The sequence below is a fragment of the Haliotis rubra genome, unplaced genomic scaffold (assembly GCF_003918875.1).
Source record: "Haliotis rubra isolate DU_JTF1 unplaced genomic scaffold, ASM391887v1 Scf805, whole genome shotgun sequence".
NCBI lineage: Eukaryota > Metazoa > Mollusca > Gastropoda > Lepetellida > Haliotidae > Haliotis > Haliotis rubra.
The window spans coordinates 97,808-113,008 of record NW_025767530.1 but is presented as its reverse complement, the minus strand read 5'-3'; the positions used below and the strand labels follow the sequence as shown (position 1 = coordinate 113,008).

The following is a 15,201-nucleotide window of genomic DNA, read 5'->3' as shown; positions in this document are numbered from 1 at the left end:
AGTTGACTGTTGGAAAGTTGAAATCATCCCTTTTGTCATACAGCTTTGTGGATAGTTTTTGTCAATCTGAATCTTTCTGCATAGATCTAAACATGAAACAGTTGAGGCGGCCTCACTTGTCTCCTTAATGTTAAGTTGGGGTTAAGGTGGGCCAATCGGTCCAAGACAGTTGTCTGTGTAAAAAGTTATTGAACGATATTAAATCATCGATGTTCCGGAAGCTTAAGTGAAACTTCTTGGCCAAATTACCATGTTTTGAATTTGCCAAACTAGCAGAAATTCTGATTCATATGCATCAAGAAACAGATCCACAAGGAGGGGAGCGCAATTGGTGCCCTTGGGGATGCCTACTTCTTGGGAAAATGTTTTACGCCCAAGTTTCAGAAAGATGTTATAAATGAGAAAGTCCAGGAATTTACATATTGTTTTCTCGGTAAACTTCAAATAACATTTGTCCTGAAGCTCTGAAGATAGATATGTAGGTATATTTTTGTTCACCACGTTTGTTTTTCCTTACGTTATGTGGGGTAGTGGTGTACAATGTTGAAAAATATGAAATGTTTTGACAGAACGGAACTCGGTCAGTTTCTGAGATTCTAAAAGTGTAGGCAAATCCTTTGAGTTTTTGAGAATCCACATGGTATTAATTCCGCTTGTCTAAAAAATGCTCTATGAATGTCGAGAAAGTCCTTTCTTGATAGTATTAAGGATTATGGTTAATCTCTGAGACAGGGATTTGGTAGTACATTTGCTGGAACCAGCAATAAATCTCTTCTTGTGCGGATTTTATGCAGTTTTGAAATCCAGTACAAAAGAGGAATGGGGGTTTTAGAGTCAAGCCGAAAGTTGATAGCACCGTTGGATGGTTTAGGCCGATTTCTTCCTCAGTTAACATTCTGGCCTTAGATGTGGCATTATTTGATATGTCACGTATACCAAGCCCCTTGAACAAAGAATTTATGTAATGATGTTTACATATAATGGTTATGTTATTTGAGGCCTTTTCAGTGGGAATAACTACAAACTTTTCATGCAGGGCAGCCAGATTTTTATGGCAGCTGGCTGGGACAGAGTGGGTTTATTCCAATTCTGTTTCCTCTGGTTCAGTTTGTGTATTCTACCAATGGCAACATCACGTGCTGATTTAACCCACCCTGAAAGACATTCCACAGGTTCTTCTTATTCTTTTGGCCCATTTAAGCATGTGCTTCGACAGCATCCATAATAATTTTAAAGTTGTAGTCCCAATTGGTAGGTGGCTGTTCACGATATTTAGGTCCATATTTAAATAGTTGACGAAGGACAACAAAGGACACCTCTAATTATATGTGGGGCGGTGGGGTAGCCTAATGGTTAAAGCGTTGGCTCGTCACGTCGAAGACCCGGGTTCGAATCCCCACATGGGCACAATGTGTGAAGCCCATTTCTGGTGTCCCCCGCCGTGATGTTGCTGGAATATTGCTAAAAGCGGCGTAAAAACCAAACTCAGTCAGTCAGCCTAATTATATGTCTTGCAGGTTGGTAGCAAAACTTTGAGTCTTGGCATCGTGATCTGCCAAGTCCACCTTCTGTAACACGTTCCTATAATTGAACAACCTGGATGAAATCGTGTTCGTATAGGAGAACGATATTTCCTGGTATTTCCTGAAATCTAAACTATTTTGGAACATTTTGGGAAACGGATTTTTGCCTCAGAATGTTGCTTATATTTAAATCGTCAATTCCCTTGTTTGCAAATCTCAGAGTCAGGAACATGCGGTCTTTGTCTGATTCAGGTCAGTCTGTTTCCTGCTTCGCCACACGGTCCGCAGCAATGATTCTGATGTTTACCGACCGACACTTGAAGTCGTCAGGTTTATGCCTGTTACTGAAGTAGCTGTTGGTGCTACTAGCTGACGTAGCGATAATTCAGCTTAACTATTGAATCCGCTTAACCCGCATATATCCTTGGTCACAAACACGAAGCTCATGCACAGCAAGCTGTCTGGTTTACTTTAAGATATACTTGTTTTAGTTTTGTACGGACAACAAATACAGGATTGTTTGGGGTAAATAAACAAATCTTCTTGTTCTTTTGCAAACAAAATGCGGACCAACATGTTACAAATGATCCGGTTAGAGTCTTTATTAAATATTTGTCTGTTATATGGAGATTTAACCGTATTAATGCTGAAACCAAGACCAATGTTACGTCGCTAGCGGGCGTCGTATACAAAGCCGGAAGGTCGACATAATTAGTCTGTTTACAAAACTGTAGCTCGCTTGATTAAAAGATTTGACTTGATCGTTCTTCTATTACTGTCCGCTCAACCTGGCCACTGAACAGCTTCTCACTCTTGCTAAAAGTGACGTTTACTTAAATCTGCGGTACATGTCCACATGCAATTGCGGAACAGTTGTTTTCTGATGATCCGTTTATTAATGGTTCTAGACATGATGCATCTTCGGTACCAAGCGCCAGTTACTGATAAAAACCATTTATGCATAATTTTGGGATTTGACAGAAAGATTTCTGAAGACGTCGACAAAATAAACACCAACTGTGTTTATGACAACAGAGGTAATAATATTGCATCTCAAGGAGCACGTTTAAAGGACAGATAAACGATGATTCCATACCTCCGCTTGTCCTGACATGTCGCAGACGACAAACCTTCTTGTCTCAAAACAAAGCAAAGTATTTACATAGACAATCTGACTTCCGGTTTCACGAACGATTTCAAAGAAAGTTGGTGTAAACAGTCGTCTGCGATCGTTGGTTTGTGATTCTAAGGGCTGTGTAGGACGTAGGGTTAAGTACAGGTCCATGTCGGGAGGTTCCTCTGAGTCCCCCTCGAGTTGTCCTCACCTGCCCTGCAAACATGACATAAGTCAGTTCTAAAAGTAAGTGATCAGGTAAAAAATGACACGTCGGAAAATCTATAAATGCTTGTTCCCTTATATTCCTCATTCGCTTTCGCTCCTAAAACGACTCTGAACCCAACACAATGGGCTCAAAGGTCCACATTGTCATATTCGTGCTGGGACTAGCCGCCATATTGTTTTTGAATGCCGTCGATTCCACCGATTTCCTCGACGATAATTTCGGAGCAGACCCCGGATGTAAAGACCCATGGACAACGGAGTGGACCAGAGACAACCAGGACTGCAGTAAAGTTCATTTCTGTGTACAAGGCAAGAAATATTGGAGTATAAACTGCAACGACAGTCGAGTATGGTCCAACATCGGCCATGCCTGCGTGGAGCCAATGTCCCAGTGGGACGACTGTAATCAAGTGATGACCACGCCCGCCATCAGTGAGTACCTCAGAATTTGGGTTTGGCTTAATTTATATGTTTAATCCTGAATTGTAAAACAATTTTCATTATGGATGAAATCTAACAGAAAATGTTTTAGTTTGTGTGACGACGTTGTGATAGCCTGATAAGTAAGATGGCTTGCACTATGGTATATTTGAGCTAAAAACCACATCTTCATGGTATCAACTAGTGCCGTCGCCACGCGTGTCCTTAGACAAAATTTATTTATGTTCAAAGATCTCGCAATATTCCTGAAATATATTAGATATTCAGAAAAACAATTGTGAGAATATGTGTCAACTCCAAAGAATCTTTGCATATTGTGGAGACGCCAACTTAGCCGTGTCGCTAGTACCCCCATGTCCTACATTAGCCTCATAGGTCATATTTGTCAGCACTGTGGTTGGCAAACGATGCCCCTCGCCATCCTTATTGATTTGTATCATCTAATCTCCACAGAAATAACGTAATATCAGCGCATTATATGAAAAAGTACATGGTGTCATTATTCGGCCATGACGTCAAAGATATTTTATGTGACCTCGTTACAAAAGGCGGACTGACTGAACGGATGACTCTCCACTTTTCTTCAAAAATAGACTGGGTAACTCTTTCTCGTTAGTCAAATATACAGATACAAGTATCACACACTTTGGAAGCTAGTCATAATAGTTAATGCTACAACCTTGCATGGAACCCGAGAAGATCCTGGTAAGAACTGGTCTTCAGCAACCCATGCTTGTCATAAGAAGCGACTAACCTTATCGTTTGGTCAGATTCGCTGACTTGATTAACACATGCCATCGTATCCCATTTGCGTAGATCGATGCTCATGCTGTTGATCACTGGATTGTCTGGTCAAGACTCGATTATCTACAGACCGCCGCCATATAGCTGGAATATTGCTGAGTGCGGCGTAAAACAACAAACAAACACACCTTGCATGGAACACTTACCCGTTGAAATGCGCCCCAATTGTTTTAGATTTCATCCATATGTGACTGAGAAAAGAATATTTTCTACAAATTAATCAACTTCAGATTTACTTTTCTTTTGTTAATGCGAAAATTTCGCGGAAAACACAGATTATTTCCCATTCGAGAATTTATGATTATAACCATTAGTAAGGTGTAGCGTGTAGAGGGAACGACCACAGAGGACTTCTCTACATCATCCACGTGGTCCCTCATGTCCGGGGCCCGGTACTACACACGGACACAGTGCCAAGACTGTCACATCAACATCAACTCACGACAATATAATTATAATAATAACATGATAACGAAATGGGAAATTGTAATTGCTTGAAACTGATTGGCTAATCCACTTCATTGTTCTATGAGTGATTGATGACACACACATCAAGAGATATCCCTGTCATAACTGCTGACAGAGCTGACGCTTTTCTCACGGTTTCGTTTTAGCGTTCAAACTATGACGTGTGTGAAGTGTTCTGTGACGTGTGTGAAGTGTTCTGTGACATATATGACGTCTTCTGTGGCGTGTGTGAAATGTTCTGTGACGTGTTCTGTGGCGTGTGTGACGTCTTCTGTGGCGTGTGTGAAATGTTCTGTGACGTGTTCTGTGGCGTGTGTGACGTCTTCTGTGACGTGTATGAAATGTTCTGTGACGTGTTCTGTGGCGTGTGTGGCGTCTTCTGTGGCGTGTGTGAAATGTTCTGTGACGTGTTCTGTGGCGTGTGTGACGTCTTCTGTGACGTGTATGAAATGTTCTGTGACGTGTTCTGTGGCATGTGTGACGTCTTCTGTGACGTGTATGAAATGTTCTCTGGTGTATTCCATGCCTTTTTCCAAGAACGGGTCCTATGATGTGTTCTTGCCATGATACAATGAAGTATTTCCTCCCCAGACGACGAGCGGTGTGTCCTCCCCAGTGGAATGAACCCCGACCCTGACAACTGTGCCCAGTTTTTGGCCTGCACCAACCGGACAGTGGTGGCCACGATGCAGTGTCCAGAGAACACGCTCTTCTCCACCAAGAACCACACGTGCGATCTCAGCTTTCTAGTGGCTGACGAGTGTCGGACCCGACTTATCCCAGATCACGTGGTTGTCAGTAAGTGTACACGCACACACGCACGCACGCACGCGCACCTGCTCGTGCATTCCCACGCACTCTTATAAGCAGTATATACATGTTTTACTGAAAGCATTTAAACAACACAAATGTTCTAAGGGTTTTGATTTCTTTGAAATTTGTTTTGTTTCCATAGATTAATCAATTGTTCTTCAGAGTCTCACTACAGATGTCTTCCTCTTGATACAATGGCTGTGTTTGGTCATTTTAAATTAAGGAAGCCATCATGGATCTAGAACCTGGACAAAAGAAAATACTATAGACAGTAACATTGTTTATTCTTCGCGGGCAATAGACGTAATATACACAAGTATCAAATTGAAATCCCTGTTGTAGGAAAGGTGGAAATATATACCCTACATATCACAGAGATTGTATTTGTATGACATTGCAAACTGAAATTTCATCATGTGAGTTAAGACTCGATGGCCTGAGACAGGTCCTTGGTGGAGACCTCTCCTGTGTGTGTGTTACACGTACAAGATGTCTTAACAACAGACATGGGCGTGTTCGTGTCTTGTGTATGTTGGTGTCCATGGCGTCCGTGCATTACGATTTATCTCGGTCCGCTATTTACAGCGTGTATGTAATACAGATCCCACATATGCCCAATAAACAGGCTCTCTTACTGCAACATCACCCACTTGCATGGTATCGATATAATCCTAATTGCAGAGTAGAGCAAAATACATTCTAATTGATTTGTGGAATTACGAGTTTGTAATTGACTTTTCATTTCGTCCTTGAAAAAATCTTAATGTACAATATTGTTTATCTAGCTTTCATTTCCAAGTACCATTGGAGATGTGCCTATTGCATGTGTATTATTACAATTTGAATTGCTACCTGTAAACTGGCCTCTGGCCTATTCAGAAATAAATTAAATGTTTTCACTTATCGTGGTCCAGTTTGAAGCTGCTATATGTGCACAGTGGTAAGCTGTTTGCCCTCCCTAATACTGTCTCACTGTAGCCAGTGTCAGAGTAAATTAGGCTTTGTGATCCTCACAATTCTGTCAAACACCACAAATGTCCGCGTAAAATCTGTCTCAATATCATCCTCGTTGATGTTGTTTGTCTGTCCAATGGAAATAAGGTCAGGATGTCCTCGAGTGTCAAGTCCACCCACAATGATGTTTTGTAGCTCGGGTCAAGCTCAAATATTGACTGCATTAACAAGCCAACGACAAGTTAATGTGTGGCCTTCTTCAAAGCCAAGTGATGAATTTGATAGCAAGAAGCCATGACGACCTTTAGTGACATATAATGGTGACCCACGTGGCACTAGTGTAGATTGCAGCTGCTGTGTGGACTAAAGGAGAGACACATATGTACACTGAGATATTTATGTAGGAGGCGAGTGTGGGGAGAGAGAGGTGTATGAGAGACACATTTGTACACTGAGAGATCTATGTAGGCGGCGAGTGAGAGGAGAGAGAGGAGTTTGAGAGACGCATGTGTTCACTGAGAGATCTATGTAGGCGGCGAGTGAGAGGAGAGAGAGTTGTCTGAGAGAAACACATGTACACTGAGAGATCTATGTAGGCGGCGAGTGAGAGGAGAGAGAGGTGTATGAGAGAGACATATGTACACTGAGAGATCTATGTAGGCGGCGAGTGAGGGGAGAGAGAGATGTATGAGAGACACACATGTACACTGAGACATCTATGTAGGCGGCGAGTGAGGGAGAGAGAGATGTATGAGAGACACACATGTACACTGAGAGATCTATGTAGGCGGCGAGTGAGGGGAGAGAGAGATGTATGAGAGACACACATGTACACTGAGAGATCTATGTAGGCAGCGAGTGAGAGGAGAGAGAGATGTATGAGAGGCACACATGTACACTGAGAGATCTATGTAGGCAGCGAGTGTGAGGAGAGAGATGTATGAGGAGACACACATGTACACTGAGAGATCTATGTAGGCGGCGAGTGAGGGAGTGAGAGAGAGAGAGATGTATGAGGGAGACACACATGTACACTGAGAGATCTATGTAGGCGGCGAGTGAGGAGAGAGATGTATGAGAGACACACATGTACACTGAGAGATCTATGTAGGCGGCGAGTGAGAGGAGAGAGAGAGTGTATGAGAGACACACATGTACACTGAGAGATCTATGTAGGCGGCGAGTGAGAGGAGAGAGGTGTATGAGAGACACACATGTACACTGAGAGATCTATGTAGGCGGCGAGTGAGAGAGAGAGAGAGAGATGTATGAGGGAGACACATGTACACTGAGAGATCTATGTAGGCAGCGAGTGAGAGGAGAGATGAGAGACACACATGTACAGAGAGATCTATGACACGAGGAGGGGAGAGAGAGGTGTACACATATGACAGAGAGATCTATGTAGGCGGCGAGTGAGAGGAGAGAGAGTTGTATGAGAGACACACATGTACACTGAGAGATCTATGTAGGCAGCGAGTGAGGGGAGAGAGAGAGGTGTATGAGAGACACATATGTACACTGAGAGATCTATGAGGTGGCGCGAGTGAGAGTGAGAGAGAGAGAGGTGTATACGAGAGAGACACACATGTACACTGAGAGATCTATGTAGGCGGAGTGAGTGAGAGGAGAGAGAGGTGTATGAGAGACACACATGTACACTGAGAGATCTATGTAGGCAGCGAGTGAGGGAGAGAGAGATGTATGAGAGACACACATGTACACTGAGAGATCTATGTAGGCGGCGAGTGAGAGGAGAGAGAGGTGTATGAGAGAGACACATATATGTACACTGAGAGATCTATGTAGGCGGCGAGTGAGAGGAGAGAGAGATGTATGAGGGAGACACATGTACACTGAGAGATCTATATGTAGGCGGAGAGTGAGAGGAGAGAGAGAGATGTATGAGGAGTGAGAGACACATGTACACTGAGAGATCTATGTAGGCGGCGAGTGAGAGAGGAGAGAGAGGTGTATGAGAGACACACACATGTACACTGAGAGATCTATGTAGGCGGCGAGTGAGAGGAGAGAGAGGTGCATGAGAGACACACATGTACACTGAGAGATCTATGTAGGCGGCAGTGAGGGGAGAGCATGTGTACACTGAGATCTATGTAGGCGGCGAGTGAGGGAGAGAGAGAGTGTGTATGAGAGACACATATGTACACTGAGAGATCTATGTAGGCGGCGAGTGAGAGGAGAGGAGAGAGAGTGTATGAGAGACACATATGTACACTAGAGAGATCCAGGCAGTGAGAGAGGAGAGAGTTGTATGAGAGACACACATGTACACCGAGAGATCTATGTAGGCGGCGAGTGAGAGGAGAGAGAGTTGTATGAGGAGACACATGTACACCGAGAGATCCATGAGGCGGTATGAGAGTGAGAGGAGAGAGAGGCATGTGAGAGACATATACTGAGAGATCTATGTAGGCGGCGAGTGAGGGGAGAGAGGTGTATGAGAGACACATATATGTACACTGAGAGATCTATGTAGGCGGCGAGTGAGGGGAGGGAGATGCATGAGAGACACATATACACACTGAGAGAGATCTATGTAGGCGGCGAGTGAGGAGGAGAGAGATGTATGAAGAGAGACACACAGGACCGGAGAGATCTATGTAGGGAGAGGAGAGAGAGAGAGACATGAGAGATGAGACATCTACGGAGACGGATCTATGGAGTGGCGGCGAGAGAGAGGAGAGAGGTGTATGAGGAGACACATGAGACACACATGCACACTGAGAGATCTATGGTGGCGAGATGAGGGAGAGTAGAGTGGAGACATGTACACTGAGAGATCTATGGTGGCGGCGAGTGAGGAGGGAGATGAGGAGACACATGTACAGGAGAGATCAGGAGCACAGAGAGATACACACACCGGTGGGGAGGAGAGAGATATGTGGGCGGCGAGTGAGGGAGAGAGTTGTTCCAAGGAGAGACACTGGAGAGATCCATGTAGGCGGCAGGTGAAGGGAGAAGAGATGGTATGAGAGGACACGGAGAGTCAGGGAGACGGAGAGGATGAAAGGACGGGAGGAGAGGCATGAGCAGTGTACACCGAGAGATCTATGTAGGCGGCGAGAGGAGGGAGACACATATACAGAGATCATGCAGGGCGAGTGAGGGGTGAGGAGGGAGAGAGAAGACATGTAGGGAGGCGAGTGAGAGGAGAGAGAGAGCATGAGAGACACACATGTACACTGAGAGATCTATGTAGGCGGCGAGTGAGGGGAGAGAGAGTTGTATGAGAGACACATATATGTACACTGAGAGATCTATGTAGGCGGCGGTGAGAGGAGGAGAGAGGTGTATGAGAGACACATATACACTGAGAGATCTATGTAGGCGGCGAGTGAGAAGAGAGAGATGTATGAGAGACACACATGTACACCCGAGAGATCTAGAGTAGGCGGCGAGTGAGAGGGGTGAGAGATGTATGAGAGACACATATATGTACACACTGAGAGATATGTAGGCGGCGAGTGAGAGGAGAGAGAGGTGTATAGAGAGACATATGTACACACGGAGAGATCTCCATGAGATGGTGGTAGGAGGAGAGAGATGTATGAGAGACACACATGTACACTGAGAGAGATCTATGACAGGCGAGTGAGGGAGAGAGAGAGAGAGGTGTATGAGAGAGACATATATGTACATGGGAGAGATCTATGTAGGATCGAGTAGGCGGCGAGGAGAGAGAGAGAGATGTATGAGAGACACACATGTACACTGAGAGATCTATGTAGGCGGCGAGTGAGAGGAGAGAGAGGAGATGTGAGAGACACATGTACACACTGAGAGATCTATGGTGGCGGTGAGAGGAGAGTGAGGAGAGAGAGAGATCTATTGGGTATGAGAGACACATATATGTGAGAGATCTATGTAGGCGGCGAGTGAGGAGGAGAGAGAGTGTATGAGAGACACACATGTACACTGAGAGATCTATGTAGGCGGCGAGTGAGAGGAGAGAGAGGTGATGAGAGACACATGTATGAGGACACACATGTACACTGAGAGATCTATGTAGGCGGCGAGTGAGAGGAGAGAGAGTTGTATGAGAGACACATATATGTACACTGAGAGATCTATGTAGGCGGCGAGTGAGAGGAGAGAGAGATGTATGAGAGACACACATGTACACTGAGAGATCTATGTAGGCGGCGAGTGAGAGGAGAGAGAGATGTATGAGAGACACACATGTACACTGAGAGATCTATGTAGGCGGCGAGTGAGAGAGAGAGAGAGTTGTATGAGAGACACATATGTACACCGAGAGAGATCTATGTAGGCGGCGAGTGAGAGGAGAGAGAGAGGATGTATGAGACACATGTACACTGAGAGATCTATGTAGGCGGCGAGTGAGAGGAGAGAGAGTTGTATGAGAGAGACACATATGTACACTGAGAGATCTATGTAGGCGGCGAGTGAGAGGAGAGAGAGGTGTATGAGAGACACATATGTACACTGAGAGATCTATGTAGGCGGCGAGTGAGAGGAGAGAGAGAGGTATGAGAGAGGAGACACACATGTACACCTGAGAGATCTATGTAGGCGGCGAGTGAGAGAGAGGATCTATGAATGGTAGTGGTATGAGAGAGGTATGAGACATGTACACTGAGAGATCTATGTAGGCGGCGAGTGAGAGGAGAGAGAGAGTGTATGAGAGACACACATGTACACTGAGAGATCTATGTAGGCGGCGAGTGAGGAGGGAGAGAGAGAGGTGTATGAGAGAGACACACATATGTACACTGAGAGATCTATGTAGGCGGCGAGTGAGAGGAGAGAGAGGTGTATGAGAGACATATATGTACACTGAGAGATCTATGTAGGCGGCGAGTGAGAGGAGAGAGAGAGGTGTATGAGAGACACACATGTACACTGAGAGAGATCTATGTAGGCGGCGAGAGTGAGAGGAGAGAGATGATGTGTATGAGAGACACACATGTACACTGAGAGATCTATGTGGCGGCGAGTGAGAGGAGAGAGAGGTGTATGAGAGACACATGTACACTGAGAGATCTATGTAGGCGGCGAGTGAGAGGAGAGAGATGTATGAGAGACACACATGTACACTGAGAGATCTATGTAGGCGGCGAGTGAGAGGAGAGAGAGATGTATGAGAGACACACATGTACACTGAGAGATCTATGTAGGCGGCGAGTGAGAGGAGAGAGAGAGGTGTATGAGAGACACACATGTACACTGAGAGAGATCTATGTAGGAGGCGAGAGAGAGAGTGAGAGACACTGAGAGAGATCTATGTAGGCGGCGAGTGAGAGAGAGAGAGATGTATGAGAGACACACATGTACACTGAGAGATCTATGTAGGCGGCGAGTGAGAGGAGAGAGAGATGTATGAGAGACACACATGTACACTGAGAGATCTATGTAGGCGGCGAGTGAGAGGAGAGAGAGGTGTATGAGAGACACACATGTACACTGAGAGATCTATGTAGGCGGCGAGTGAGAGGAGAGAGAGAGGTGTATGAGAGACACACATGTACACTGAGAGATCTATGTAGGTGGCGAGTGAGAGGAGAGAGAGGTGTATGAGAGACACACATGTACACTGAGAGATCTATGTAGGCGGCGAGTGAGAGGAGAGAGAGATGTATGAGAGACACACATGTACACTGAGAGATCTATGTAGGTGGCGAGTGAGAGGAGAGAGAGATGTATGAGAGACACATATGTACACTGAGAGATCTATGTAGGTGGCGAGTGAGAGGAGAGAGAGGTGTATGAGAGACACACGTGTACACTGAGAGATCTATGTAGGCGGCGAGTGTGAGGAGAGAGAGGTGTATGAGAGACACATATATGTACACTGAGAGATCTATGTTGGCGGCGAGTGAGGGGAGGGATAGCTGTATGAGAGACATATATGTACACTGAGATATCTATGTAGGCGGCGAGTGAGAGGAGAGCGATGTATGAGAGACGCAACGCAATATTTGATAAAATTATATATTACATTACACAGAGGTAAATAGTTTAGTTTGAAAACGTCTGCTGAACAAGATATTTATCCAGATTATTTGTCTGAGATAGTGAATATTATTTTATATACAGACGTAATGTAAGTCCTGCTAATTTACGAGTATGATTACATGAAACGATTTGGCTACAGTTTTATCCGATTGTCCATGGTAATGTCTTGTCTATGCTTCTGGGAAAATGATGTTATCATTAACACTGAATACATATTGCCATTTAGAAAGTGGTCAGATGTATCACGTTACATTTGGGATTACACTCTTTAAGTAAAGCACAGAGTCTAGTACTTTTGTTGGGTTGAATCCTGTCTCCGAGAGTGTGTTCGAATCCCTGATGGACTCAAGCCAACAAAAGTAATAGAGTCTGTACTTAACTGAAAAAGTGTAATCCCAAATATAACATTGTTATCATTAACACTGTCACGTGATCCTGTTTTACAACATTTAAATGCCTGTTAAAGATTTATCCCTCACGTATATCAGGTATATTTCATGGCTAATAACATCCACACATCTCCACTTCAGCTACCGCTAGTCCAATCATCGACAAGCCTTGCGAGGGAACCAAGAACGGCGACGTGCACGACCCAACTCACTGTGCCCGCTTCTACAAGTGCAACTACGGCCGCGTCGTTGCCAGAATCAAGTGCCCCGCCAACAGCGCCTTTTCTACCGCGAAGGTCAAGTGCGACTGGAGAGCAAACGTGGACTGCGGGGACCGTCCTCTGTCCTGAGCCCATTCGATCACGTGACCATCTATCCTCTAATGATTCTGCTTCCACGCGTCACATGAGAATACACTGATAAGATGCAACAGCAACTTAACTTGAATTATCATTAATATCACCGTTGTATTTAAAGATATGTTTGTTTGTTTTTTTGTTGTCTAATCCTTTTGTCTACTTCTGAAGGCAACTGAGTGAGGGCCTTTTTGATTTCACAATTTTCGTTCAAAACACATCTCATTCCTCATGTATCATATGTTTGGTCAACATAGCTAGGGCCAACAGTTTTTGTAAAACTGGTATTATACTGTTAATACCATACTGTCTCAAATAATTGTGTTCCGTCAATAGACATAGTAAGATATGGATGACGATTGGAATATGTGAACTGATCAGAACCCACGTATAAATATTAACGTGTTTTTGGAGATTAGAGTTAGTAACTGAATGAATGACATTATGTAGTGTATGTGTTTTATGAAGAAATAAAATTGTTTTCATTTAACACTAGGCTTTTAATTGTCTTAATATATGTTTGTATAGACACAACCCTTCCCCGTCCTCCCTCACCCCTCTTGTGAACTTTCACATTTACAATAAAAGATGTGGATAATGCGTTTTGAAGACCCGTGTTTTCCCCCGTGCCAACCGTTAAATGCCCTGAAAAACCTATTTGAACATAGTGCTAGCTATCATTCTATTCAGTACCAGGCTTTTATTGACATATCCACCAAGGTATATTGTCAGAGGCCTGAATCGCATTTCATTGGGTCAGTTGCCACATTCTGACCAGGTGCCATAAGCCGACAGTGAGCCGTAACTATAATGAAATGGTACAGCATTTCTTAGCATTCATCTACACACACACGCGCGCGCACGCACACACGAACACAATGATACACACATATATTTAATCAAACCATACTTTGCCCCTCGCTATGATTGCTCTTTGTCAGCACCTCACATGTACTTGTAGGTTTGACACGATGCACTCACTCTTTGTAGGCAAATTCACCTCAACAAACTCTCACTGAACGTCCAGGTACGAGGTGGTTCTCTCCATACATCACTGTAACCAGGAAACAATGATAGGGTTCAAATATACGTCATCAAATAGTGGCATTACATTTACGAAAACATTCCTCATAATTCCACAGAATCTTTAATTAAAATCTGTTTCAACGACAAGAGAACGCTTTTCTTTACTTACAACTAGTTTTCCTCAAGAAAATCCTTACCAATCAAAGCGCCCGTGAAGCCCCGAGTTCGATCTGGTCTTCTGTAGGCCAAGCTTGTAAGGGGCAACTAACAGGATCCGATAGTCAGACTCGCTGACTTGCCATCGTATCATAGTTGTACATATTGCTACCCATGATGTAATACACTGGATTATCTTGTCCAAACATGATTATTGACAGATGCTGAGTGCGGCCTCAAACAACAAGCAAACAGAGACCTAATGCACTCAATAACAGTCTCCTTGGTTGATAAACGAACTGTTTCGCTCGAGAGACAATCGTGTGACCTTGACCATGACACAAATGTGACCTTCTCTTCTCTTCAAGTTATTTCGTGTCTATGATGTCAAGAGTCCGTATGTCAAATAGGATTATAATTGCCGGGAGTTCTGTCCTCGATTAGAGGTTGATTGTACCCGAATATGACCAACCTCATGTTCATGGCAGTGCTACCATAAACCTTGACCACCACGCACAATATTTCGTCTGGGGGATCACGTTTAAGGGACACTCAGTCTCACCGCTTGTCCTGACATGTCTCAGACGACAAACCTTCTTGCCGCAAAACAAAGAAAAGTGTTTACATGGACAATTTGGCTTCCGGTTTCACGACAAACTACAAATAAAGTTGGTGTAAACAGTCGTCTATGCCCGTCGGTTTGTCATTCTGGGGTCTCTGTAGGACATCGGGTTAAGTACAGGTCCATGTCGGGAAGTTCCCTGGAGCCCCCCTCCTGTGGACTCTCCTTCACTGCAAACATGACAAATCAGTTCTTGGAGTACGTTTTTGGAGTCAACCTGTAAAAAAGTGACACGTCGGAAAATCTATAAAGGGCTGCCCCCTAATATCCCTCGGTCGATTCCACTCCTCATACTTCTCTCAACGCA

At 44.3% G+C, this 15,201-nt stretch overlaps 1 protein-coding gene across 1 annotated transcript; it reads left to right on the top strand.

The window, feature by feature from the left end:
* The first annotated feature begins 2,987 nt into the window (after positions 1–2,987).
* LOC124261725 lies at positions 2,988–13,084 on the top strand. Its single transcript, XM_046696074.1, has 3 exons — positions 2,988–3,297; positions 5,170–5,376; positions 12,876–13,084. Exons 1-3 carry the CDS (start codon positions 2,988–2,990, stop codon positions 13,082–13,084), a joined length of 726 nt encoding a protein of 241 aa, XP_046552030.1.
* Positions 13,085–15,201: the final 2,117 nt, after the last annotated feature.